Genomic DNA, 27,207 nt, shown 5'->3' with positions numbered 1-27,207 from the left:
AGGAGGATGAGGACTGAGGAGGAGGAGGACTGAGGAGGACTGAGGGGGATGGCTGAGGAGGATGACTGAGAGGGAGGAGGAGGAGGAGTAAAACTGAGGAGGACTGAGGAGAAGGAGGATGAGGACTGAGGAGGAGGACTGAAGAGGAGGACTGAGGAGGAGGGGAGGCTGAGGAGGACGACTGATGAGGAATGATGAAGAGGGGAAGGAGGTGGATGAGGAGGATGACGAGGACTAAGGAGGAGGAGGAGGAGAAGGAGAAGGAGGATTGGTGAAGAGGATTGATGAGGAGGAGGAGGACTGATGAGAAGGAGGACTGAGGAGGAGGACTGAGGAGGAGGATTGATGACTGAAGAGGAGGAGGATGAAAAGGAGGAGGACTGAGGAGAACTGAAGAGGAGGAGGACTGAATAGGAGGAGGAGGGGACTGGGGGAGGACTGAGGAGGAGGACTGAGGAGGAGGACTAAGGAGAACGATGATGAGGAATGATGAGGAGGGGAAGGAGGTGGATGAGGAGGATGAGGAGGACTAAGGAGAAAGAGGAGGAGAAGGAGAAGGAAGACTGGTGAAGAGGATTGATGAGGAGGAGGACTGATGAGGAGGAGGACTGAGGAGGAGGACTGAGGAGGACTGAGAAGGAGGAGGACTGAGGAGAACTGAGGAGGAGGAGGAGGACTGAATAGGAGGAGGAGGGGGACTGGGGGAGGACTGAGGAGGAGGACTAAGGAGAACGATGAGGAGGAGGACTGAGGAGGAGGACTGAGGACTGAAGAGGAGGAGGATGAAAAGGAGGAAGATTGAGATGGAGGGGGAGGAGGAGGAATGAGGAGGAGGAGGAGGACTGAGGAAGAGGAGGACTGAGGAGTAAAAGTAGAAGGAGGACTGAGGAGGGGAGGAGGAAGAAGACTGATGACTGATGACGATCAGGACTACCCAGGAGGAGCTGAGGACCCAGGAGGAGGAGGAGGAGGACTGAGGAGGATGATTGAGGAAGAGGACTGAGGAGGAGGACTGAGGAGGACTGAGAAGGAGGAGGACTGAGGAGAACTGATGAGGAGGAGGAGGACTGAATAGGAGGAGGAGGAGGGGGACTGGGGGAGGACTGAGGAGGAGGACTGAGGAGGAGGACTAAGGAGAACGATGAGGAGGAGGACTGAGGAGGAGGACTGAGGATTGAAGAGGAGGAGGATGAAAAGGAGGAGGACTGAGGAGGAGGGGGAGGAGGAGGAGGGGAGGAGGGGGACTGAGGAGGAGGACTGAGGAGGATGGCTGAGGAGGTTGACTGAGGAGGAGGACTGACAGGGAGGAGGAAGACTGAGGAGGAGGAGGAGGTAAAGGACTGAAGAGGAGAAAGAGGAGGAGGAGGACCCAGGAGGAGGACCCAGGAGGAGGACTGAGGAGGAGGAAGAGGAGGAGGAGGAGGAGGACTTAGGAGAACGATGAGGAGGAGGACTGAGGAGGATTGAGGACTGAAGAGGAGGAGGATGAAAAGGAGGAGGACTGAGGAGGAGGGGGAGGAGGAGGAGGAAGGGAGGAGGAGGACTGAGGAGGAGGACTGAGGAGGATGGCTGAGGAGGTTGACTGAGGAGGAGGACTGACAGGGAGGAGGAAGACTGAAGAGGAGAGGAAGGAGAAGGACTGAAGAGGAGAAGGAGGAGGAGGACCCAGGAGGACGACCCAGGAGGAGGACCCAGGAGGAGGACTGAGGAGGAGGAAGAGGAGGAGGAGGAAGAGGAGGAGGAGGAAGCATCTAAATGTTATTTCCATTTTTGTTATTTTTTGTCCGTTTTTGTCCGCTCTATTTTTTGTCCGTTTTGAAAATATAGGATACCGAACGGACAAAAAACAGGAGGACTGGTGAAGAGGATTGATGAGGAGGAGGACTGATGAGGAGGAGGACTGAGGAGGAGGACTGAGGAGGACTGAGAAGGAGGAGGACTGAGGAGGAGGACTGAATAGGAGGACTGAATAGGAGGAGGAGGGGGACTGGGGGAGGACTGGGGGAGGACTGAGGAGGAGGACTAAGGAGAACGATGAGGAGGAGGACTGAGGAGGAGGACTGAGGACTGAAGAGGAGGAGGATAAAAAGGAGGAGGATTGAGGAGGAGGGGGAGGAGGAGTAATGAGGAGGAGGAGGAGGACTGAGGAGGAGGAGGACTGAGGAGTAAAAGTAGGAGGAGGACTGAGGAGGGGAGGAGGAAGAAGACTGAGGAGGATCAGGACTACCCAGGGGGAGGACCCAGGAGGAGGAGGAGGAGGACTGATGAGGATGATTGAGGAGGAGGACTGAGGAGGACTGAGAAGGAGGAGGACTGAGGAGAACTGATGAGGAGGAGGAGGACTGAATAGGAGGAGGAGGAGGGGGACTGGGGGAGGACTGAGGAGGAGGACTGAGGAGGTGGACTAAGGAGAACGATGAGGAGGAGGACTGAGGAGGAGGACTGAGGACTGAAGAGGAGGAGGATGAAAAGGAGGAGGACTGAGGAGGAGGGGGAGGAGGAGGGGAGGAGGAGGACTGAGGAGGAGGACTGAGGAGGATGGCTGACGAGGTTGACTGAGGAGGAGGACTGACAGGGAGGAGGAAGACTGAGGAGGAGGAGGAGGTAAAGGACTGAAGAGGAGAAAGAGGAGGAGGAGGACCCAGGAGGAGGACCCAGGAGGAGGACTGAGGAGGAGGAAGAGGAGGAGGAGGAGGAGGACTTAGGAGAACGATGAGGAGGAGGACTGAGGAGGAGGATTGAGGACTGAAGAGGAGGAGGATGAAAAGGAGGAGGACTGAGGAGGAGGACTGAGGAGGACTGAGGAGGATGGCTGAGGAGGTTGACTGAGGAGGAGGACTGACAGGGAGGATGAAGACTGAGGAAGAGGAGGAGGTAAAGAACTGAAGAGGAGAAGGAGGAGGAGGACCCAGGAGGAGGACCCAGGAGGAGGACCCAGGAGGAGGACCCAGGAGGAGGACCCAGGAGGAGGAAGAGGAGGAGGAGGACGAGGTCGAGGAGGAAGAGGAGGAGGAGGAAGCATCTAAATGTTATTTCCATTTTTGTTATTTTTTGTCCGTTTTTGTCCGCTCTATTTTTTGTCCGTTTTGAAAATATAGGATACCGAACGGACAAAAAACATGAGCCCCCCCCCCCCCCCCCCCCCCCCCCCTAACATAGCCTGCATGAAGCAAATTTACATAGCATAAGATGAATTATTGAACGGTATGAACTACAGTCGTTCTAGCATTACAGTTTGAAATAACGTATCTAACGCTTTTAATAACACAACTGACGCTTTGAATCTTTGAACTTTTTAATAACATAGTACCCAAGTGAGAGCTTGAAGTAGATCGCAGGGCAATTAGATTTAAAGAACGGTTACAAGTCTTTATGATCTGATAACTTGGTAACAACGCTTTTCTTGGTTACTGAACTAAAAGCAACGTCGGTGAATCATCACAAAACCCTCTGGGTAGCTGCTGTTGAAGATAGCTTGAAAAATAACGGCTCAGTTCCGTGATTTCCGAGGGTCAAGATCAGGCGAAGAGCATTGTGTCACTGTTGCAAAGAATGGTATTATGTTTATACGTAAATTTTGAGCCTCCAAAGATTATTTGGATTTTTGTCGTTGGAATAAAACAACCAAAATTTTAAATTTTCAAAAATTTGAGAAAAATTTTACCTTTCGTCCGATTCCGCTAATCCCGCGAAATCCCGCGAAATCCCGCGTAATCCCGCGTAATCCCGCGTAATCCCGCGTAATCCCGCCAAATCCCGCGTAATTCCGCGTAATCCCGCCTAATTCCGCAAGTGCGGGGTTAGACGGAAATTGGCGGAGTTATGTGCTGCACCCCGCCTTTCTAGGGCGAAAATCCACCATTCTGGTTGCCAGACCCACTCTTCTAGAGTGTAACTGTAGACGTACCATTCTGATTGCCAGACCCACTCTTCAAGGGTGCAGACCCACATTCATGTTGCAAGACCCACTTCTAGATTTCAGACCCACTAAATTCTAGCTGCCAGACTCACTTATAGATTGCAGACCCACCATTCCAACTGCCAGACCCACTCTTCTCAAGTGCAGATCTACCACTCTGGTTGTCAGACCCACTCTTTAAGGGTGCAGACTGCAGACCCACTCTTTTCAAGTGCAGATCCACCATTCTGGCTGCAAGACCCACTTTTAGATCGCAGACCTACCATTCTAGCCGCCAGACCAACTCTTCTCAAGTGTAGACCCACCACTCGGGTTGTCAGACTAACTCTTCAAGGGTGTACGTACACCCACCACTCTGGTTGCCAGACCAACTTCTAGATTGCAGACCCACCATTCCAGCTGCCAGACCCACTCTTCTCAAGTCCAGACCCACCACTCTGGTTGTCAGACCCACTCCTCAAGGGTGTACGTACACCCACCATTCTGGTTGCCAGACCAACTTCTAGATTGCAGACCCACCATTCCAGCTGCAAGACCCACTCTTCTCAAGTCCAGACCCACCATATGGTTGTCAGACCCACTCTTCAAGGGTGTACGTACACCCACCATTCTGGTTGCCAGACCAACTTCTAGATTGCAGACCCACCATTCCAGCTGCCAGACCCACTCTTCTCAAGTGCAGATCTACCATTCTGGTTGTCAGACCCACTCTTTAAGAGTGCAGATTGCAGACCCACCGTTCTGGTTGCCAGACCCACTTATAGATTGCAGACCCAACATTCTAGCTGCCAGACCCACTCTTCTCAAGTGCAGACCCACCACTCTGGTTGTCAGACCCACTCTTGAAGCCTGAAGGGTGCAGACCCACCATTCTGGTTGCCAGACCAACTTCTAGATTGCAGACCCACCATTCCAGCTGCCAGACCCACACTTCTCAAGTGCAGATCTACCACTCTGGTTGTCAGACCCACTCTTTAAGCCTGAAGGGTGCAGACCCACCATGCATGTTGCCAGACCCACGTCTAGATTGCAGACCCACCATTCTAACTGCCAGACCCACTCTTCTCAAGTGCAGACCCACCACTCTGGTTGTCAGACCCACTCTTCAAGGGTGCAGACCCACCACTCTGGTTGTCAGACCCACTCTTCAAGGGTGTACGTACACCCACCATTCTGGTTGCCGGACCCACTTCTAGATTGCAGACCCACGATTCCAGCTGCCAGACCCACTCTTCTCAAGTGCAGACCCATCACTCTGGTTGTCAGACCCACTCTTCAAGAATGCAAACCCACCATTCTGGTTGCAAGACCCACTTTTAGATCGCAGACCCACCATTCTAGCTGCCAGACCAACTCTTCTCAAGTGTAGACCCACCACCCGCCCCTGGTTGTCAGACCCACTCTTCAAGGGCGCAGACCCACCACTCTGGTTGTCAGACCCACTCTTCAAGGGTGTACGTACACCCACCATTCTGGTTGCCGGACCCACTTCTAGATTGCAGACCCACCATTCCAGCTGCCAGACCCACTCTTCTCAAGTGCAGACCCACCACTCTGGTTGTCAGACCCACTCTTAAAGGGTGCAGACTCACCATTTAGTGGCCAGACCCACGCTTCTCAAGTGCAGACCCACCACTCTGGTTACCGGACCCACTCTTCTAGAGTGAAGACTCATTATTCTCGAATGCAGATCCACAATTCTGTTGCTAGACCAACTTCTAGATTGCAGACCCACCATTCCAGCCGCCAGACCCACTCTTCTCAAGTGCAGACCCACCATTCTGGTTGTCAGACCCACTCTTCTAGAGTGAAGACTCATTATTCTCGAATGCAGATCCACAATTCTGGTTGCTAGACCAACTTCTAGATTGCAGACCCACCATTCCAGCCGCAAGAACCACTCTTCTCAAGTGCAGACCCACCATTCTGGTTGTCAGACCCACTCTTCAAGGGTGTATACCCACAATTCTGGTTAACAGACCCACTTCTAGATTGCATACCCACCATTCTAGCTGCCAGACCCACTATTGTCAAGTGCACACCCACCACTCTGGTTGTCAGACCATTCTTAAAGGGTACAGACCCATCATTATGGTTGCCAGACCCACTTCTAGATTGTAGACCCACCATTCTGGTTGCCAGACCCACTTCTAGATTGCAGACCCACCATTCTAGCGGCCAGACCCACTCTTCTCAAGTGCAGACCCACCACTTTAGGCAACAGGGGTGAATAATAGATTCAACAAATAAAGATTGTTTAATTTTTGCAAAAAATTTCTCGTCATGTGACAACCCTTCCCAACCCCCCTCAACCCCCTACCCCTCCCCCCTAAAAAACTCATCGGATTTTTGCTTCCCGCGAACATGATTTTTTCTGAAAATTTTTGTCAAGCCAGATCTGTAAATCTATCAAATATGTAAAAAAAAAACCTTAGCCTGGCATTATCAACGTATGTTGTACCAAGTTATTTAAAGGACCAGTGAACTCAAAAATGTGTCTCCAATTAGTCTCCAATTTGGCTAAGATCCAAATCAGCTGTGACAAACTGGTAAAAATCGTATTGCCGAAAGAACAAATAACAAAATAACAACAAAACATACGATATTTGAAGAATGACTCAGAAGTCAGAATCGTAAAATATCAAATTACCAATGACCATCCATACCTAGATAAAATAATCGAGTCATATAATAGACTACAGCGAGAATGGGATGTTATTTACGTTTTCCCACCATTTCACAGAATTATTACAATAAATTTTATCAGAACAATTTATACTGGTAGGGAAAGGCTAAATATACAAAATGCAAGCCCCAATATACAATGATCGTCATGAAATCTAATTAATTTACCGATGAGTAAGTTAAGACTGTGCGAAAGTTTATGTTGTATCCACACTCCACAAAAAGCTTTTACCAGGACATGGTTGCCTGTACTTTGCAAAAGACATATCATAATTTGTGATAACTACGATAAATGGTGCCATCTGGCTGTGTTTTACTTGTGGATTGTAAGAGAAATTCACTTTAAAATAGTCATTTCTCAGTTCTAATACACTATTTCGAAGGGCTTCAGATATTGTTATTGTAGATTTTAATGTGGCCAAGCAAAAACGCAAAAAACCACTAATATTCTAAAGAATTTCACTGAATTATAAATTGTAAACGAATTATCGGAGATAATTGTCTGCAGCAGGTCTACTGCAGGGCTGCTGCATGACTGTCAGAGGACTTTCGTCGATGATCAGGTGAATGACTGTAACGTTATACATATTTTCCTTGATTTTCCCTGATTAAAATTATTCCATTTCCGGGGGGGGGGGGGGGGGGACCCCATCGAACCCCATCCCATTTGACCGAAATTTGAGGAATAAATGGGCAAAATGGCATCATTTTCCGGTCAAAATCGAAAATTAGATATTTCTGATACCAAACTCTATTTAGTTTCAATGTAGTTGAACTTGCTAATAAGAGGACGGCAAACACGATGGTGAAGTTTATTTTCATCGCAACTCAAGTTTTAGCTGTTTTTACGGCTTAAAACAGCAAATACCATGACCATTTGACGGAAATTTGAGAAATAAATTGGCAAAATGGCATCATTTTCCGGTCAAAATCAAAAATTAGATATTTCTGATACCAAACTCTATTTAGTTTCAATGTAGTTGTACTTGCTAATAAGAGGACGGCAAACACGATGGTGAAGTTTATTTTCATCGCAACTCAACTTTTAGCTGTTTTTACGGCTTAAAACAGCAAATACCATGCCCATTTGACGGAAATTTGAGGAATAAATGGGCATGGGATTGCCCCCCCCCACCACAATTAGCAGGGTCGATAAGCCAACTTAATTACGTAAATTATACCTGACGTGGTCCCACTGTTCTTAAAAATTGATGTCACTGCTCAGATTGCTGATTTGAGGAACCAGAATAAATTGGTTCCTTACTTAATTAGTATGATTTAGGAACCGACCGGAATGGGCTTTTGGCTGCCGGACCGGATTTTGCCGGATATCGATCTATTATCCGGTTAGCCGGATTTTGCCGGACCGGAACCGCGACCGGTTGTTAGGAAGGGCAAATATAAGGTTGCCGGAACTTGCCGGATCTTGCCGGAAAATTTAAATCAATCCTTATTATTGGGCTTTTGTCATTATCAATTATGATATTAATCCTTATATGCCATAGTTTGTAATTAAACAATAAGTGTAAGCTTATACGACCAGGCCGATGATGTTTACAGTTTAGGCCTAGCAGTACAAATGATATGCAATTGGCATATCCTACCACACGTGCAATCGCTCTCCTTGAGCGCGATTGCACGTGCGAGACATAGTTGTTTCTTTTTGTCCCTTTTCGTCATGCAGGTTTGAGTATCAAAGCACAATAGTTCCCGATTCAGGGCACAATTTTACCTTTTTAGCATGCAGGCGCACTTAATCGCTGGTTATTTCCAATTAAGCGACACAGTAGTTCCCGATTCAGGGGGGGGGGGGGGGGGGGGGGTGATACACAATTTTGGACTCGAGGCTTCCCCTCAGGGTTGTAACTTGTAGGAAGCGGGGGGGGGGCAAGGGGCCAAAAAGGGCCAACTTTTTTATTTAAGTTTCTAAAAATATTTGGGGAAAAAATTATCAATTTTTTAAACCGAAAATTATTCTCAATCAAAATTTTTCAAAGCTTTCTGCACGATTCCCATGGTGGGGATCTAGTGCCAACCCAATCACCTGATTCAACGTAATGCTCCCGTTTTTTAGGACAAGTGTATTCTAAAGGCCTACCGACAGTTGCGCCCGTTTCCCACACCTTAACAGGCCATTAACAGGTTCCCAATCATGAGTGACGTGATCTGATTCGCCATGTCAGATTCAGATGTAAAAATTCGTACTTACGACTCAGTTCGTGGATGACAAACGAAGAGGTGTACATAAATTTGTACTTAAGTCATTTTTAATACACCATAAACTGTTCGTGGAAGACACCCACTACCCATGATGTAGGAATTAACATTCGGTTTGGACGTTTGGAGGGAGTAAAATTACATTATAAATAAATGTGCAAAATCTAAAAATGAAGTTCGGACGAATGCTGTATTCCCTGTATTACAGTCCGCTCTGAAGAATGCATATATAATACCTGAACAATCGCATATTATCCTCGATAACTAACTTTGTGAGTTTGTGCTAGGGTAAAGATAGGTAACTCTTAATTCTTCGTAGCTTTGCGTCCATCGTTATGATCGTACGATTTTTTATTGAATAAAGTTTACTTTTATTATGATTGGAGGGATTTCAATATATCGATTGGGCGCAACTGTCGTATCTGATCAAGCAGTTTTTTAATTGGTTTTGACAGGGGTGTAGGAAGGGGGGGGGGGCCATCACCCCCCCCCCCCCCCCCCCCCCCCCCATAAAATCTGGGCAATGGGCCAACTTTCTTATTTAGGTTTCCAAAAACTTTAGGGACAAAATTGTCAAATATTTTTTCTGAAAACCAATTTTCTCCACATTTCATGCTACCCTGTTCATTATTAGCCGAAAATATTTTTTTGGTTTTTCAAAGTCCGCACTCCGCACCCACTCATCGAGAATGACTTGGACCAAAAATTTTCTAAGTACACATTTTTTCAGTTTTTCTGAAAACCACTTTTCTCCACGTTTCATGCTACCCTAATCATTATTAGCCGAAAATATTTGTTCGGTTTTTCGATAGCACCCCTCGAGGCTTCCCCTGGTAATGCAATCTCGGAAGGCAGGCCTCCCCTTTGCAACACGAGCTCGGAAACGGGAGGTACATATCGAGAATGACTTGGACCTTATAATTTTATAATGGCCCTGTTCATTATAAGCCGAAAATATTTTCTCGGTTTTTCAAAGTCTAGTGAAAAAAGTTATGATTTTTAGGAATTCGAGTATTAAAGCTCGCGCAATACAATTACACATGAGCGCTGATCTTTGACCGGCGATAATTTCGGCTAGGAACAAAATTTTTCCATGGGACCAAAAAAAACTAGTAGATATCACTCCCCCCTATCAGAAACAACTATAAAATCAATTTCGAGAGAAATTTCATAAAGACCCCCCCCCTGCCCCCTTAACCACTTTCCTTGTGTTGTTGGTTAATCATATTATAAGCGGGATAGAAATACCTCATTCCTACCACAGCACAGGTAGGATATCGTAAGTTCACATTTTAAGAGAAACTCATTTAACTACCCATACATTCAGGATGACAGAGATACAACTCTACATTAACCCACGAACAAAATGGACGGTCTACTTCTTCATGGTTCTATTCGGACTCTCCTCTCTGCTCCCTTGGAACATGGTCATCACAGCTACTGGTTATTTTGCTGCCAAGTTCTCTGAGACTAACAGCACCCAAATTGAGACAGGGTTCCCCAGTTACTTTCAGATAGGTGGTATCGGATCTAATGTGGTATTCAGTCTTTCTTCAATAGTACTTCTGAAATACGTGCCGATAAAGCCTGTGCTGATCACATGTAACATTGTAGCTCTGATCATATTTGTGGTGATGACTGTGATGTCCAAACAGATCACTGTCACGTGGCCCATGTCCTTCTTTTACATCTCTAACGTTATCTTCTGTGTAGCGTGTGCTGTGTCAGCAGCTTACATCTCCGGGATGATGGCAGTTGCGTCCATGTTAACACCAACAGCAGTGCAAGGCTTCTTCTTGGGTCAGGGTGCTGCCGGACTGTTTGCAACACTCCTCAGCATCATCACTCTCTCAATACCAGGTGCTGATCCAGTACAAGCAGGGTTCTACTACTTTCTCATCGCTGCCATATCCCTCGCACTGTCTTTAGTTGCATACCTTCTCTTCAGCAGGATGAGTTATGTGAGGTACAACACGATGCGAAAAGAAGAGAAGATAGAGGACCAAGCAGGAGCCGGTGCTGACTTATCTGCATGTCAAGTCTTCATGAATATCTGGAAGTTCTGCATCTCATCCTTGATAACGCTGTCGATAACTCTAGCTTGTTTCCCTGCTGCCCTCTCTGCATTGAGATCCACCAGTACCGACACAACAAGTCGCTGGACAACCACCTACTTCTCCCCAGTCATGATCTTCCTGATATTCAACATAGGAGACGTCCTAGGCAGAGTAACCTCAAGTCTCCTTCCCTACCCCACCAAGCGCCTTATCCTCCCCATCTCCGTCTGCCGTATCGTCTTTATCCCACTTCTCTACATGTGTAACCTTCAACCTCGCTCTCTCACAGTCTGGTTCAAGTCGGACTTGTGGCCCGCTATTTTCAACCTCCTCATGTCCTGGACTAACGGACATCTTCTCTCACTCTCAGCAGTGTATGGTCCCCAAGAGGTGGAGACTAAAAGTGCTCAATCCCTGGCGGGAACGTATAGGGCATTCTCCGGCACTCTGGGACTTGTTATTGGCAGTATTCTTGTCTTTCCCTTCCTCTATATTTTGAAGAATTAACCCTGATGTAAAACAGTGGACAGTGGAGACGAATCATAACCGACACAGTAGAACAAAGAAATTCGTGACGCAAACTGGCCGTCCCCATAATGTTATGAATCAATAAAGACTTTGACAATCGATATTATAGACTAAAATGACATATAATTATAATAAAGTATAATTATTGCAATATATTGCAAGCAGAAATTTATTTCACATCGAGCATGCGCGTGTCTTTACGTCAAATAAATAGACACTTTGGACGTCACATATTATTCAATATCTGGAGAGTTTATTTGTAATTTAATATACGATTTTTCTTATGAGATTTATGATGACGTCTTCTATTTTGTCCTTTATTGAATTTCGATTCTGCAAGTAAAACTCTGATGGGTGATGATCCAATAAGGATTCGACAATATACAATATAGCATTCAATTCTATAGAGAAAGCCCTAAACCAGAAATTTGAGTCCTCCTCAATCAACAACTGGATCATGTCTATTTTCCGTAATAAAACCACTAATGTGGAACTAAAGGAATGCAAGAAATCCATTATTATAAGAAAAGGATGCCCGTAAGGTAGAATCTTGTCTCCATTTCTATGGAATCTGGTGGTTGACAGTCGTACTCCAGAGACAAGATCCCATGCGATCTGCAAGGGTTCGCGGACGACACTGCTCTCTTAGCCAAATTAGAGAGACTGGCCACAGCACAGGTGGCAACAAGGGCTTTGGTGCTGATCATCTCATAGAGATGACGCAGAAAAGTCTTGGAGCCATCATAGGCTGGTGCACCGATAACGGGTTGAAGATGAGCACACTACAATCACATTTCGTAATGTTCACACTTTGAGGAGGAAATGGGAATTCTCAGATCCTCTGACAGTGAACAGAATAGAAATAGATATATTTATAAATAATAGATAAAAGTTCGACTAAGTTTCTAGGAGTGACACTTGATAGCAAACTCACGTGGAAGGAACATATCAAAAACCAATGTAAAAAACCAAGGGCATACTCATGCAATGAAGGGGAGCTATCGGACCAACATGGTTTTTTTTGCCACAACAGCTATAAAACTGATTACGGATCGGAGGGGATTACATAATACATAGATACATATCGCTTGCCAGCGTTGAGATTTGCTGGGAGGCACTCTTCAAAATGCCCTTTCCCCTCCCTATATTTAACATACAATACATCAATCAGCATGAACTTCAGACCCGCTTCATTAACTTCCAGTTCCTGAGCCAGTAAGGTAACAATCACAGGTACAGGTACAGGTAACAATCACTTCTTGAGGCAATCAATAATCAGAAAAAACTCACAAACTAGAAACTCTGAGTTTCTAGTTTGTGAGAAACTAGAAACTCTGAACACCAACAGACGACTGACAAGGTCAGGAAGTGTATTATAAACTGAGACAGAAGCACTAGATAGCAGCTCAGACTACCTCAGCTTGAGACCACTGTAACCTATACTTAGCAGGCACTATCAAACTATAGCCACACTTCATGGGCTTCAATTAATTTGAAGGGGTAAACACTTTATATAAGTTGTATCATTTACTGTAGCCACCATACTACAGGAGGGTTATACTGGGCGATAAGTACGGCTATCATTTCATAATATTGATGTAGGACCTTATCTTTAACTCTTTAATACAACTTTAGTTGTATTTAGTACTTAATTATCTAATAATTTGGTAACAATTAACGTTATCGCCTGGGCTGTTCAGTGATTATTGCGTGCAGAAACCTTTTGCTGGTAGAGGTCATTAATATATTCATTCTCCTAGCTTACAATTCACACCGTGTAAGATACGTCACAGGAGTCGTGCAATGAGCTATTTATTCGGTGTGTCATGTTGTTGTTGCTCTAACAGAGCTGCTGACGTGGCACCTTATCAGTCAATGGTATCATCAGCCGAGCTGGCTAGATACTGCAACTGTTGCACTAACAGGATGGATCACATGATCGTCACGCAGCTCCTAAATGATTAAGGGCTTTGTAATTTTGAGAATGGATTCAGTTTCAGATTCTCAGCACAATGCACAGAATTTCAACATCGAAACGTGCGCAGCAGAAACTCAATAAGCACTGAAATAATAAAGCTAATCAGTGCCCATTCTGGCAACGAAACAGCTTCCTGGAGGAGATTAAACACAGATTCTGAAGCATCATACCACATGACTTGAAAACTTCCAAGTCGTTAGGATAAATGAAAGTTATTAACGAAAGTCACCTGGGACACCCGGTATAATAAAACACAACGAACAAGATAATATACTACACCAACTATAGATCTACTTTATACTAACTGTGTAACAATAGAACAGCTGTTGTTAGCAACCTGTGTACCGAGTGTTCAGTTTAATAAGTGTTTTTGTGTGAATTGTAGCGGAGATAATGTCCAGCATAATAAGTTAATACCACATGTGTATGTGAGCTAAAACGTTATTAACCAATAGCACCAATGTCCCCAATCTAGCCTCTAATGCTAACAAATATTCGTCGGTACATAGGTGAGTGCAGTGGCAGTCAAATATAAACTAGTAACATGGCCTCATGTCAGAAGTTCCTGAGAATAACAAACACCTCACACATTAATACATCTGGTAAGTGGAAAGTGGGAGTTAGGGATACCAATACGCAACAATTGTGGCGGTATAAATGGAAGCTCTGTCATGACTCATGAAGGAAGCTAAATTCGAGTGATTAACAGGATGTATCATTTCCATGATAGTTAAGTTGGGTTATTTGGTAGTTAGCACACTTAATTGTTGTGAATGTCATGATCACACAATATATTATATCATAAGTTTGTTCTTTGGTAATCATTTAATGACGATTAAACAAAACAGTGACGTCATACCCATAACACAGTTTCCTTGATTTTGCCTTAGAACTAGAAATGATCAAATTTACGAACTTTGCAACTGATAACCTCGATAAGTGTTAGGTTTCCTCCAATTTCGAACTAATCTGATTTTATACCATCAAACATGTCCTCCGACCGTGTCACGGTTCTAAAGATTGGTTTTTTATGAACTGTTGATTTATCTTATGTGATATTTTCATGTGTGCTGTATTCACTATTCAGTGACCGTTGTGGTATCTGTGCTAAACAAACATCAACATGTTACCCGAACATCAACGAGAGCTTACTGATAGTACGCAATTAGCAGGTTTGATAAGCCAACCTAATTACGTGCATACCTGGAATGGCCAAACTGAGCTCATACAAAATAGTATCACTGCTCAGATTACTGATAAGAACCAGAGATAAAATTGATATAAACGGGACCACGCTTGGGAATTATCTCAGTTTAGCTGATTTGTGCACCGTTTCAGCTGTATACTTTTATATTGCGTATGTTGTACGGGGTAAATGGTGATAGATTAAGTTGACCTCTTGATCTGGGCTGTTAGTCATATTGTCATGTTTAGATTTTAAAGTAACACTGCACTTTTCGATATTATTAGATGGGAATTAATGAAATCCTCCCAGAATACTTACCGTTCGTTTTGCCTAAATTTTGATACTTTTCGTATTTTCAAGGTATGGTGAAATAGACTGTAGTGTTAACGTATGCTAATCAGTATGAAATAAAGTGCTTGCATCGCGCTCATATTACAGGGTGGGCCAAAAGTCACTGGACATTCGTTGGCCTTAATAGCTCAGTCACTGAGTTTCTGGTATGACTTACTACCACCACTGGGCACTGGTTCGAGGAATTTGTCAAATCGAAAAATATTCGAGTTCATTTTTGCATTTATTTGATAGTTTGGATAGTCGGATCAAGCTAAATTTTATTGAATAATTGTGTTTGGCCATTCTAATTACGTTTGTCCTTAAAAAATAGAACTGTAGCTTCTCAGATGACCGATATATAATGAAGCATAACGAGTTTATTCATTACGTGTGATCAGGTGATTGGTTTACCTAATCACGTGATTACTGATTAGGTGACCCCGTTAACCACCCCGTTAAACATTATGAGAATTGTTAAGGGTGCCCAATTAAGATGTCGTGTCACGGTGTCACATAATCACCCAGTCAATTTTGTTAACGAGATACACAAAATGCTTGATAACTTCGTCATTTTTAATAATATTAGCCGTTCAGCATGTTCAGAGAAATCAATATACGTAGGTGTTTTAATATTGAATGGGCGTGTTCTAAAATATTCGAATTTTAAAATTTTGTCGACAGAATCCTCGAACCAGTAAGTACAGTATGCCATCTGCAAAGCAATAGCTCTCAAATATAAAACACGGCGGAGCTATTAAGGCCAACGTATGTCCACTGACTTTTGGCCCACTCTGTATGATTAAGAAACGAAAACAAATTTAAGGTTGCTAACCGTGTTAGAGCGACTGGTTGTGAAAACAAAACATTACATAAACCATCACCTAATTCCTTTACTTGAAACCGCCCTGATAATAATAGGAGACAGTTCACATAATACGTCAGCAAGCCGGGGGGGGGGGCGGGGGCTGGGGGAGTAGTAGAGGGGGTTTAGGGGGAGTAGTAGAGGGGGGTTTAGGGGGAGTAGTAGAGGGGGTTTAGGGGGAGTAGTAGAGGGGGTTTAGGGGGAGTAGTAGAGGGGGTTTAGGGGGAGTAGTAGAGGGGGTTTAGGGGGAGTAGTAGAGGGGGTTTAGGGGGAGTAGTAGAGGGGGTTTAGGGGGAGTAGTAGAGGGGGTTTAGGGGGAGTAGTAGAGGGGGTTTAGGGGGAGTAGTAGAGGGGGTTTCGGGGGAGTAGTAGAGGGGGTTTAGGAATACTTATGCAAGTTTAATTTCCATAACATAGTTATGTTGAAAATGGCTCACGGAGGTGAGGGAGGGGGTTGAAATGCCAATGGCTAAAATCTGGCTTCTGTAATATGTGGACGGTTCCTAGTAGAAATATATCCATAGAATGAGACGTCGAAGCAATGGTAGAAACAGCAGAGTATGGTTCGTATATTTATTTTTTTAGAAATAGTTGGCTTATCTAAAATTTATAGAATTTCTGTAAATGTTGGATAAGATGTTATGGTCCATGGCCGTCAGGCCTGAGCTGAATGACTTCTGACTAACTTGAATAAATCCTATTTGTAAGATTCGACAAAATTTTTCACCTGTCGATTTCTACCGATGAGTATACATTTGGTAAACTGTATAATCTTACAAGTAGGAAATCGTAAGTTTAAGTTTTATTAACTTATTAACTACCCATGCATTCAGGATGAGTGAGACAGAATCTCTGCTGGGTAAGAACGTAGAACAATACATCACCCCACGTACAAAATGGACGGTCTACTTCTCCATGGTTCTATTCGGACTCTCATCTCTGCTCCCTTGGAACATGGTCATCACAGCTACTGGTTATTTTGCTGCCAAGTTCTCTGAGACTAACAGCACCCAAATTGAGACGGGGTTCCCCAGTTACTTTCAGATAGGTGGTATCGGATCTAATGTGGCATTCAGTCTTTCTTCAATGGTGCTACTGAAATACGTGCCGATAAAGCCTGTGCTGATCACATGTAACATTGTAGCTCTGATCATATTTGTGGTGATGACTGTGATGTCCAAACAGATCACTGTCACGTGGCCCATGTCCTTCTTTTACATCTCTAACGTTATCTTCTGTGTAGCGTGTGCTGTGTCAGCAGCTTACATCTCCGGGATGATGGCAGTTGCGTCCATGTTAACACCAACAGCAGTGCAAGGCTTCTTCTTGGGTCAGGGTGCTGCCGGACTGTTTGCAACACTCCTCAGCATCATCACTCTCTCAATACCAGGTGCTGATCCAGTACAAGCAGGGTTCTACTACTTTCTCATCGCTGCCATATCCCTCGCACTGTCTTTAGTTGCATACCTTCTCTTCAGCAGGATGAGTTTTGTGAGGAACAACACGATGCGAAAAGAAGAGAAGATAGAGGACCAAGCAGGGGCTGATGCTTCTGACTTATCTGCCTTTCAAGTCTTCATGAAGATCTGGAAGTTCTGCATCTCATCCCTGATAACACTGTTGATAACTCTAGCGTGTTTCCCTGCTGCCCTCTCTGCATTGAGATCCACCAGTACCGACACAACAAGTCGCTGGACAACCACCTACTTCTCCCCAGTCATGATCTTCTTGATATTCAGCATAGGAGATGTCCTAGGCAGAGTAACCTCAAGTCTCCTGCCCTACCCCACCAAGCGCCTCCTCCTCCCCCTCTCCATCTGCCGTATTGTCTTCATCCCACTTCTCTACATGTGTAACCTTCAACCTCGCTCTCTCACAGTCTGGTTCAAGTCGGATGTGTGGCCCGCTATTTTCAACCTCCTCATGTCCTGGACTAACGGACATCTTCTTTCACTCTCAGCAGCGTATGGTCCCCAAGAGGTGGAGACTAAAAGTGCTAAATCCCTGGCGGGAACGTATGGGGCATTCTCCTGCGCTTTGGGACTTGTTATTGGCAGTGTTCTTGTCTTTCCCTTCCTCGATATTTTGAAGATTTAACCCTGATGTAATACAGTGGACATTGGAGACGAATCATAATTGACCCAGCAGAAGAAAGAAATGCGTGACATAAACTGGCCGCAATAGTACCAATAATGTTATAAATCAATTAAGAATTTGACATCCGATATTAGAGACTAAAATGACATATAATACTAATAAAGTATAATTGCAGGCAGAAATTTATTTCATATCGAACATGCTCGTGTCTTCACGTCAAATAAATATTATACACTTTGGACGTCACATATTATTCAATATCTGGAGAGTGTATGATTTGTAATTTAATATAAGATTTTTCTAATGATATTTTGCTTATGAGATTAATGATGGGGTATTATTTGTCCTTTGTCAAAACGTGTGAATTTAGCAACTTTTTGAAATGGTTAATCTCATAATTTTAGAACCGAGTCGAATAGAAAAAAATCGCTACACCACTTTTTTAGATAATTGTCTAAGGAACTACTGTACCAAACCTCAAGATAAGGAAGTGACTGGAATTCTGAACTTAAGTCAAAGCCCAAATGTAACTACCAACACGCTTAAAGTTAATAACTCACGTTATTCGTGTCAAAATTTCAAAAAATTTCAGAGAATGTAGATATGGGTCAAACTTAGAATTTCTGAAAGTTTCGCTAAATTTCATTGATTACAGAGGGTGTGGCTGGTAGCACTCCACTGTCTTTTTAAGCTATTAGTATTGTCGTCATAAAGTGATTTCCCAAAATTTCAAGTTGATTGAACACAATTTAGCCGAGTTACGACCCTTTTAAGATCATACAGATACGTGATCTCTGCACTAAATCAGTGATTTCGTCACCCAATCAGTGATCTCATCGGAAGCTATTCGCTAACGTGCAACAATGAGCTTCATTAGGCGGTACCAAACATGTTGGGGATGACGATCTGATCACTTTGACTTTGAGTGAATACTGATAGTGACTTTCCTTAAAATCAAAGAAATTCGCGTTATATCACTTCAGTTGCTGCCCTATAAGCAGTATAGAACCAATTAGACCGTTGATTGAGTGAGGAGAGCACTGATTAGGTGTCGGGATCAAGTATCCACCAGAGCTTAAAATGATCATAACTCGGCTGAGTTGTAAACAATCAATTTGAAATTTTGGGAAATCACTTGAATTATCAAACCAAATTAAATGTGTCTATAAACTTTGGAGTTCCTAGCTCAAAGCGTTCTCACTTTATGGCGACAATAGTGAAAAAGAGGGAGTGGCGTGCCACACCCTCTGTAATCATTGAAATATAGCGAAACTTTCAGGAATTCTAAGTTTGACTCATATCTATATTCTCTGCTATTTTTGTAAATTCTGACACGAATAACTTGAGTTATTAAAGGGTTGCGTGTGGGTAGTTACTTTTGGGCCACCCTGTAGTTCCAGGTTTTTGCTATTAATTTACAGATCTCAAAGTTCGCGCGATATCTCGGAGTACAAGGTCTGGTTTTATCCTTTTCTTCTACTTGTTCGTCTCCAGGAGCTCTATCACATCAACAAAAATGTTGATCGACTTTGGACCCCCCCCGGCCCCCCCCCCCCCCTCCGGCCTTAGACGCACGCATTCGGAGGAAGTTGAGCGGTGCTTCCTCAAATAGTACAACACGTGCGTTTCATTCTTACATAAACGGAACATTAACGATGTTAAGGTGATAATGTTATTGTATGCTTTAAACCTTTTAATTATGGAACCGAAAGTGTTTAGCATAAAGCACAAGACAATTAATTTGCTAATTTCAAGCGCGTGGGAAAGGAGCGAGAGGTCAAACTTTATAATCCACTTTTTATCCTACTTAGAATGTATGTAGTACATACCATCCTACATATCCTACATATCCTACATATCCTACACATCCTACATATCCTACATATCCTACACATCCTACATATCCTACAAATCCTACAGATTAAAACATAGTGAAGTAACACCTAGTATTACAGTGAGACCGTTACACGCTTCCTGGTGACACTATCACAACTTGTCACCTTATCAGAAATAAATGGTTCCAGTTTTACAGTTGCAAGAACTTGACTTAGTTTTTTAGTTAGTTCAAGAAATTTCGCTGTTATTTATAAATAACATCTTTGAATAAACATCCTTTGTTATATTATGTGTTTCAAACCCCTAAAAATAACATCACATACGTCATCATCCCACAACTCCTCCAGCGAGCCTAGCTCACGTTAAAGATGACTTGTACTTTACCTACCACGTGATATTCCAGGAACTTACCACGTGACACATAATGTCTTCCTCATAGTCCGGGATTCGATCGAGAGCGCTACTATTTACAAGTGGTGGCAGTGTACGCTATCCTATAATTACATAACGTTCCAGCACACGTATTGTAAAACTTCTCTCTATTAGCTAATATAGAAAGTAAACCGGATCGGTTTCACTTTGCCACACGTGGTGTTCTCTTTGTTGCCAAGCGCACTGTCACGTGCGTGCATCAGTGCACGTGTGGCCGCAGAGCACATAGATAAACCAGTATTGTTGCTTTCAGTTGTTTGTCTTGGTGTTGGTTTCCATCTAAGAAGTTTTACAGTTTGGCTATAAAGTTTATCTAATGCTATATAAATGGAAAATAACAAATCCGGGGGAATTTAAAATTGGTACCGAGTGTGTGGACATTTGGTGACATTACAATTTGTTTCTTAATGCCTTATAGCTTTATAGTGAATCATCTATTTGCAGATTTTCAAAAATTGAAATATGGCTAACCAAGACCCCGTTAAAAGAAAGATTAATTTTCATTTCTCTATTCGAGTTCAGTTTAAAATTCGTTTATTCTATTTAGTTAAGAACATTCAGAATAAAAATGAAGGTTGCAGTCTTGGCGCTTTGCTTGGTCTTCGTAGCAGGTAAGAAATGAATTTAAATTCTAATAATATTTCCAATAATACCCAGTATATGATCTGAATTTCAATCAAAATAGCTCATATACAGATTATGCAGTATCATACACTTCAGTTCGCCAGAGTGATGCTGCTATCAAGTGTGTACAGGGTGACGGGGTTGATCAGACTGCTAAAGTTTGTGATGGTGCCGAAAATAAATGCTTCCAGTAAGTGAATTTTAAACTTTATTCGGACAGAAATGTCAAAGCATTGAAATTGTGGTTAATATTGAAATTGTGGTTAATATCGATTATCGGCGGGGGGGGGGGGGGGGATCATAAGGTTAACGTTAATATTAAAACAATCATTTAAATGATAGTAGGACCGATAAAGTGCCTTTGTATTTTGTCTAGCCTACTTTTACAATTTTTCTCCCAGGCCTAAGTTTGTTGAGTACACAGGGATGTCTGCAGGTGTGACTTATGGTTGTGGGCCTTGTGACGCTAAAAATGTCGCCACTTGTGAAGACTGCGTTGGAAAAGATGATGCTGCCTGCAACATAAAGAAAGAAACAGAATTAGAGTTCAAGTGTCACGACTATGAACTGCTGAAAGATGCAACTAAGCTCACACCCAAGAAAGAACCAACCACCTGCCAAAGACTCACAGCCACTACTATCATGTGCAACATGCCAGGACCATCTTCCGACAAAACTTACACGATGGTGAACAAGGGATGTGGTCCATGCAGTGCTGCGGACAAGACAGCGAAGAAGTGTGAAGAGTGCGAGACAGCTGAGTGCAACAAGCCAGCAACCCCCGCGATAAAGTGTATCCAGGGAGATGGTAGTAAGGATGCTACAGTGTGCACAACAAATTCTGGCGAAGCAGTGCCCACCAAATGTCATCAACCAAAGTTCACTGAATACACCGGATTAGCAGCCGGCCAGACCTACGGATGTGGGCCTTGTGGTGCTAATGACGCTGCCAAATGTGAAGACTGCGTTGGAAAAGCAGACGCTGCTTGCAACGTGATTAAGGCGACTGACACGGACTTCAAGTGCTATGACTACGAGCTGAAGGAAGATAAGTGGACTATGAAGTCGACTGCTGGCACGTGCAAGAGAATGAAGGATACTGCTGTCAAATGTAATATGCCAGGAAAATCTGCTGATAAAACCTACGTAATGCAGAATGCAGGATGCGGACCTTGCACTGACGCCGACAAGAAAGCCACTAAATGTGCAGAATGTGACAAAGCTGAGTGCAGCAATGCCTTCACCATCACTGCCTTCATCGTCCCCCTCCTGGCTACTCTCTACAACCTCCTGTAGGATACTATTTAACTATTGAGTACCTTGAAATGAACTTGAAATGAACTTGAACGACACTTGGAAAATAGGTCGTGATAGAGTCTTGCTATTAAGTATGAACTCGTTAGTACTTATGAATTAATTGTTATTGTGATATTCTTATGAAATTCTTGTATGATTTGTTGTAGCTTTAGACTCACTTAGTTTGGAGACTTGGTATTTCAGACTGTGCCACTGTCAAATGACTATATAATTTTATTATTCTGTATATAGCTGAATCAGTGACTGTCTATTTCTTTTGTAGTGCAAATTTAATTTAAAGTATGGAAGACCATTCGAAATTTTCAAACACATGAAAACGACGCACAGTCGCGGCATCTAGTCTCAAATTTTTAGATGTATAGCTGTAAGAAGGATTCAATTTTCACATTAGGCCCTACTAGACTGTTTTAAGAAACAGGTGGAGGAATAATGAAGCAAAATGAATAATTGTACCGACCGTTCCCCTTTTGGCAAGTAAAACCTTATACCATGGTTTATTTAGATCCGGCACAATTGTTCTTTACCAATGCAAAGGATATTGAATTAGTAAAGTCAACACTCCGCGCATATAGTTGTGAGGACAAGCTACTGGTTCTGCCAATGTACAAACATTGTGCCCAGTGATAAGTGTTTTCTTGGGTAAATTTCTATTGATCCCGTTTGATGCGACAAGGAAAAGGCTCTTATCAGGAAAGGAATTATTCAACGTTTCAATGTGGCAACATCATATTCATGATCTAAAAAGATGATAGTGTGATAAGTGATTAAATCATAATCTTCTTGTGTATAGGGCTGCAATCTGCATACCTATAAGTTGCATAGTGCATACCTGCATACCTACTGGTTCTACCGTTGCTTGGCTACGTTTTCCCTGGTCTGCTATTTAATGCATCCCTCCCATTTCTTTTGCAACAAAAGGAGGGGTTATTATTGTTAGGGGGGAGGCTATTATTGTTAGAGGGGGAGGGCTATTATTGTTGGGGGGGCTATTATTGTTAGGGGGGAGGCTATTATTGTTAGGGGGGAGGCTGTTATTGTTAGGGGGGGGGGGGGAGCTATTATTGTTAGGGGGGGGGGGGGGGCTATTATTGTTGGGGGGGGGGGCTGTTATTGTTAGGGGGGGAGGCTATTATTGTTAGGGGGAGTCTGTTATTGTTAGGGGGGGGGGGGGGGGGGCTATTATTGTTGGGGGGGGGCCGGGGGGGCTATTATTGTTAGGGGGAGGCTATTATTGTTGATTATAGCTCGACCAAGAACTAGTATTTTGTAGAGGAGAGAGAGAATGTTGGATGGTGTTCAAGATAAAAAGAACCCTGGTGAGAAAATAAAACCATTGGATAAAGTTAAAGAGTAACCGGTGGAGGAGGAGAAATTGAAAAGGGTTGAAAAGCTGAAGGAGTGAAAATGGAAGGTCAAAGAGTATTGGAAAATAGAAGGTAAGTGGAAAATAGATATTATAATCCTTGTGCTCATGCACTGTAGGGATGGAGTTAATTAACACTACCTTTCATATGAAGTTTGTCTTCTCCAAAAATATTGACATTTTACCAATTTATGGACTGAAATTTATCGATATTGATGCATATGCCCAATTATGCCCAATTATAGTTAAATTGTTCCTCATAACTCAGCCAGGTTTTGTCCAATTTTGATCAAACTTTAACACTTAAACTGTGTAAATACGTGCTCAGGAGACTAGTAGGTACAAGTCTAGTCTCATCCAAAAATAGGCTTGGTATGAATATGAGTATGAGCCAATATTGAACCAAATATGGGCACCCGGTCCGAGACTCCCTCAAAAGTTCGGCCACAGGCCCTAGTTTGCTGGTCAACCGGCTACCTCGAAATCAAAGCTATAAAAACTAAAGCTATAATTTAAAGTTATAATAGCCTAGCTGTTAACATCTAAAGTTAAAATTTGAAATCTATTATATGTTCACCAGGTGCCCTCAAGCTCTCTCTCTCTCTCTCTCTCTCTCTCTCTCTGGAAGTAGAGTGTATTCTGCACTCTCACCTTCCACTAATGTTCGCTTATAATTTGTATTTGTGTTCCGGTAGCTATTATAGCACTAAATCGAAAAGAATTGCCTTGTGAACACTTCCATTGTAGTAACCTCGTGAATAATACGATAAATACAGCATTATGCGTTTTATTATATAATATCTAAGTACATACTAGGGTCCAATATTGGGGGGGGGGGGGGGGGGGGGGGGGGAGCAACCATATTAAAGTATATTAAAATGTAGGTTTTTTTTTTAATTTTGACCCGGGGATATATACTTTAAAATACTTTAATATGGTTGCGGACTGACAGGCCGAGCGCCGCCCAGTTAATATAATTCCATAATGAATTTGAAAATCGTGCATATTTCTATGTAACCATATTATATGTTTATTGTTTATGCAACCTGACACGGATCGGTGCAAAATAGTAATACTAACTCAAAATAATAATCATATGAGCTATCAATTAGTCCCTTGCGGGATACGTGCATGGTGAAATTAACAATGTACTTGGTCAGTTCAGCGCCGCGCGCCAACAACTGTTTAATTCAGACTATAAAATGTATATAATGATATACATTTTATATATTATATTATGTAGGTATAATATATATTACGTCATATTATAATATGCACTGAGATCAGGGGCGCGGCTGGGGTCTACAAATCATGGGACACTGCATCAGACATACTGAGCTACTAGTCAGTGATCTAGACTTATAGGAACCTGTGAATTGGTGTGTTTTTTAGTGCAAGTACATGATAATTTTAAAAACCTATAATACCCACAATTAAGTTAATAATGATTTGTGAAACTCAATACAACATAGTGCAATTACCGCACTATGTTGTCATATATATATATACTATATACTATATAGCACTCACTGTCTGTACAAGTTGGACCGTTTCACAATGAACTCAGTCGAATGCTGTTCAATATTGATAAACCAGCCCCTAAATGTACATAATGCACCTCTGTGTACTAGATCTCTAGATAAAGGTACCGAGTCTCAGAGTGGGACATTAAGAGGTCGTGCTATTGTTAAAGTGCCACACTTCCCTTTCTTAAACGATGTTGAATGTATTGCTCCTTCCTACTGTAATCTAGTACAACACGAGGCTGTACTAAGCGGGGGGGGGGGGGGGGCAACAGTGCACATTTGCCTCCTAGAGTTGGTACTTACCATGCTTTCATGATAACTATTTTCCCTATACAGTATACGCAGAAGAAAATAAAAGTACATTAATGGTTCTGTAGGGGGATAATTTAAAACATATAAGTAATACGAAAGATACGTTTGTTTTTAAGCAGGAGCTTTTGATGGTTCTACATTTTATGTTCTGATCATGGCGGTTATATTCAACATCTATATCATTTTTGTACACTTGAGAATACTATAATGTAGTATAGTATTAGCAAAGTGTACACAGATGTAATATAGTAAGGTGTACTACTAACAGTCCCTTTATCTTATTTGCTGCACCTTTTAAAGTTATTTTTATAATAATTTTATAATGATAATATGGATTTAATGCATTATATATAATACTGATACAGTGCTATATAATAAAATTTAGAAGTTGGAACTATACTGAAGCGTGGTATTGTGCTAGTTAGAGTCTCGACTCTCGCTCCACTAAAAAATCATAGATCGTTTTCAGCTTTGGTACTTGTTTTTTAGATTAACATTCAAACTGATGTCTTTAAATTGTTAGATAAATCCCAAACATCGAGGCTTTACATATGCATAGTGGAGGCTGCATGAAATCATGCTAATTTTGATAATTTTGCCATTGTCCAGGACTATCTTGTCAACTTAGGTACAGAAAAAGGCATAGATTAACTAACGGTGGGGAGATAATCTTTTGTATATTTTAATGTTGCGCAAGTCGTACGTGGTCAGTGCGATTATTTTTGTACTCGAGTTAATTTCTGTTGTTAGATTTTGTGCACTAAATTACACATTTCGACTGTGCTCATATTATAGTCTCTCCAGCTGTTTAAGTGAAGCTGTTTTGTGTGAAACGTTTTAGTTGTTCTTTCAGTTTGTGATTTCTTACTATAGGAACACCTGTTACGACGAAGGAGTGGGATCACATTATTATAGCGTAGTGATGTATACATCCTGTTCACAGAGTCCTAACAAGGCTAACATTAATGTTTTACTGTATGTTTGTTTGGAGTGCAGTGTTGCAACTGGCATATTGATATCTGTAGTTGATATTTTGTAGTTGTTTCTCTTTAAGCTGCAAATAATTTGTATTGTGTCTTCCTGTCTCCACACGAACGTGGAAGCTACCAATCACCATTATATTATCCACTAGTTGAAACTATACTCTATACAATAATTATCTGTACATTGATATAATACTCGACCTCCGAGTCTACAGGTTCCGAGACTAGACTAGTTCATTCTGGAGACTAATTATAAGTACACTCGAAGGTGAATTTTAATAGTCTTATTTTCCAACAGTAGCATTTGATGTAGCTCGGAGCTCCAGTACGTTTAGTTTCTTGCTGTGCAATGAAGGCGACGGTACTTGCACTTTGCTTGATGTATGTGTCAGGTAAATTGTTCATTTTATCTTCTATTTCAAAAGGTTTACAATTGTAGACATTTCAAAAGGTTTACAATTAATAGCAAAATGTATTAGATAGAATTCAAAGTATTAAAACATCTCATGTACTTACATCTGAATTATGATCCAACTCTCCTCCATCTACAATATTGCCTCAGTGGTTGGTGGTGAGGGTGATGGTGAGTCCAGTGGCAGTGACGAGGAAGTTGCTGTGCCTATAAAGTGTGTACAGGGTGATGGGAGTGATATGGAAGCAAAGGTCTGTGAAGGGGACGATGCAGCAACCAAGTGCAGCCAGTAAGTACAAATTGTTATTATTACAAATATTTTATATAATACCCTAGCTTTAATCGTTTTAATACTTTAATATCCATTTCAAAGTATTTAAATTACAGTTATATTCTCGACGTGACAAGAATTTAAGTTTCAAACAGCGACACTTCGACTTTTGAGGTATTCAATAGATTAGTTATGGTTTACGGCTGTAACAGTAGTATCATAAGGTGAGGACTGAGGGGGGAGGGGTAAGATACACGTGGTCTATGTAA

General features: G+C 42.6%; 4 protein-coding genes across 4 annotated transcripts in view; all 4 read left to right on the top strand.

Moving 5' to 3' along the window:
- LOC134813619 (uncharacterized) overlaps positions 1 to 27,207 on the top strand; it is a 48,219-nt gene that overhangs the window by 18,535 nt on the left and 2,477 nt on the right. Inside the window, exons 2-3 of the mRNA XM_063821496.1 lie at positions 26,554 to 26,647; positions 26,818 to 26,956. Coding sequence (XP_063677566.1) covers positions 26,605 to 26,647; positions 26,818 to 26,956 — 182 coding nt within the window. The 5' untranslated portion in view covers positions 26,554 to 26,604. The remainder of the gene's footprint in view (positions 1 to 26,553; positions 26,648 to 26,817; positions 26,957 to 27,207) is intronic.
- Positions 10,150 to 11,385, top strand: LOC134813198 (equilibrative nucleoside transporter 3-like). Its single transcript, XM_063820886.1, has one exon. The coding sequence runs from the start codon at positions 10,150 to 10,152 to the stop codon at positions 11,383 to 11,385; it is 1,236 nt and encodes a 411-aa protein (XP_063676956.1).
- LOC134813621 (equilibrative nucleoside transporter 3-like) lies at positions 16,294 to 18,371 on the top strand. The gene is made up of 2 exons (XM_063821499.1): positions 16,294 to 16,328; positions 16,599 to 18,371. The coding sequence occupies exon 2, from the start codon at positions 16,600 to 16,602 to the stop codon at positions 17,860 to 17,862; it is 1,263 nt and encodes a 420-aa protein (XP_063677569.1). The 5' UTR covers positions 16,294 to 16,328; position 16,599; the 3' UTR covers positions 17,863 to 18,371.
- Positions 20,678 to 22,305, top strand: LOC134813537 (uncharacterized). The gene is made up of 3 exons (XM_063821355.1): positions 20,678 to 20,741; positions 20,851 to 20,944; positions 21,156 to 22,305. The coding sequence occupies exons 1-3, from the start codon at positions 20,699 to 20,701 to the stop codon at positions 22,048 to 22,050; spliced, it is 1,032 nt and encodes a 343-aa protein (XP_063677425.1). The 5' UTR covers positions 20,678 to 20,698; the 3' UTR covers positions 22,051 to 22,305.

Source organism: Bolinopsis microptera, chromosome 3, assembly GCF_026151205.1.
Source record: "Bolinopsis microptera isolate Bmic1 chromosome 3, MBARI_Bmic_1.0, whole genome shotgun sequence".
NCBI lineage: Eukaryota > Metazoa > Ctenophora > Tentaculata > Lobata > Bolinopsidae > Bolinopsis > Bolinopsis microptera.
The sequence above is the reverse complement of the archived record's forward strand: the minus strand, read 5'-3'. Positions and strand labels throughout refer to the sequence as shown.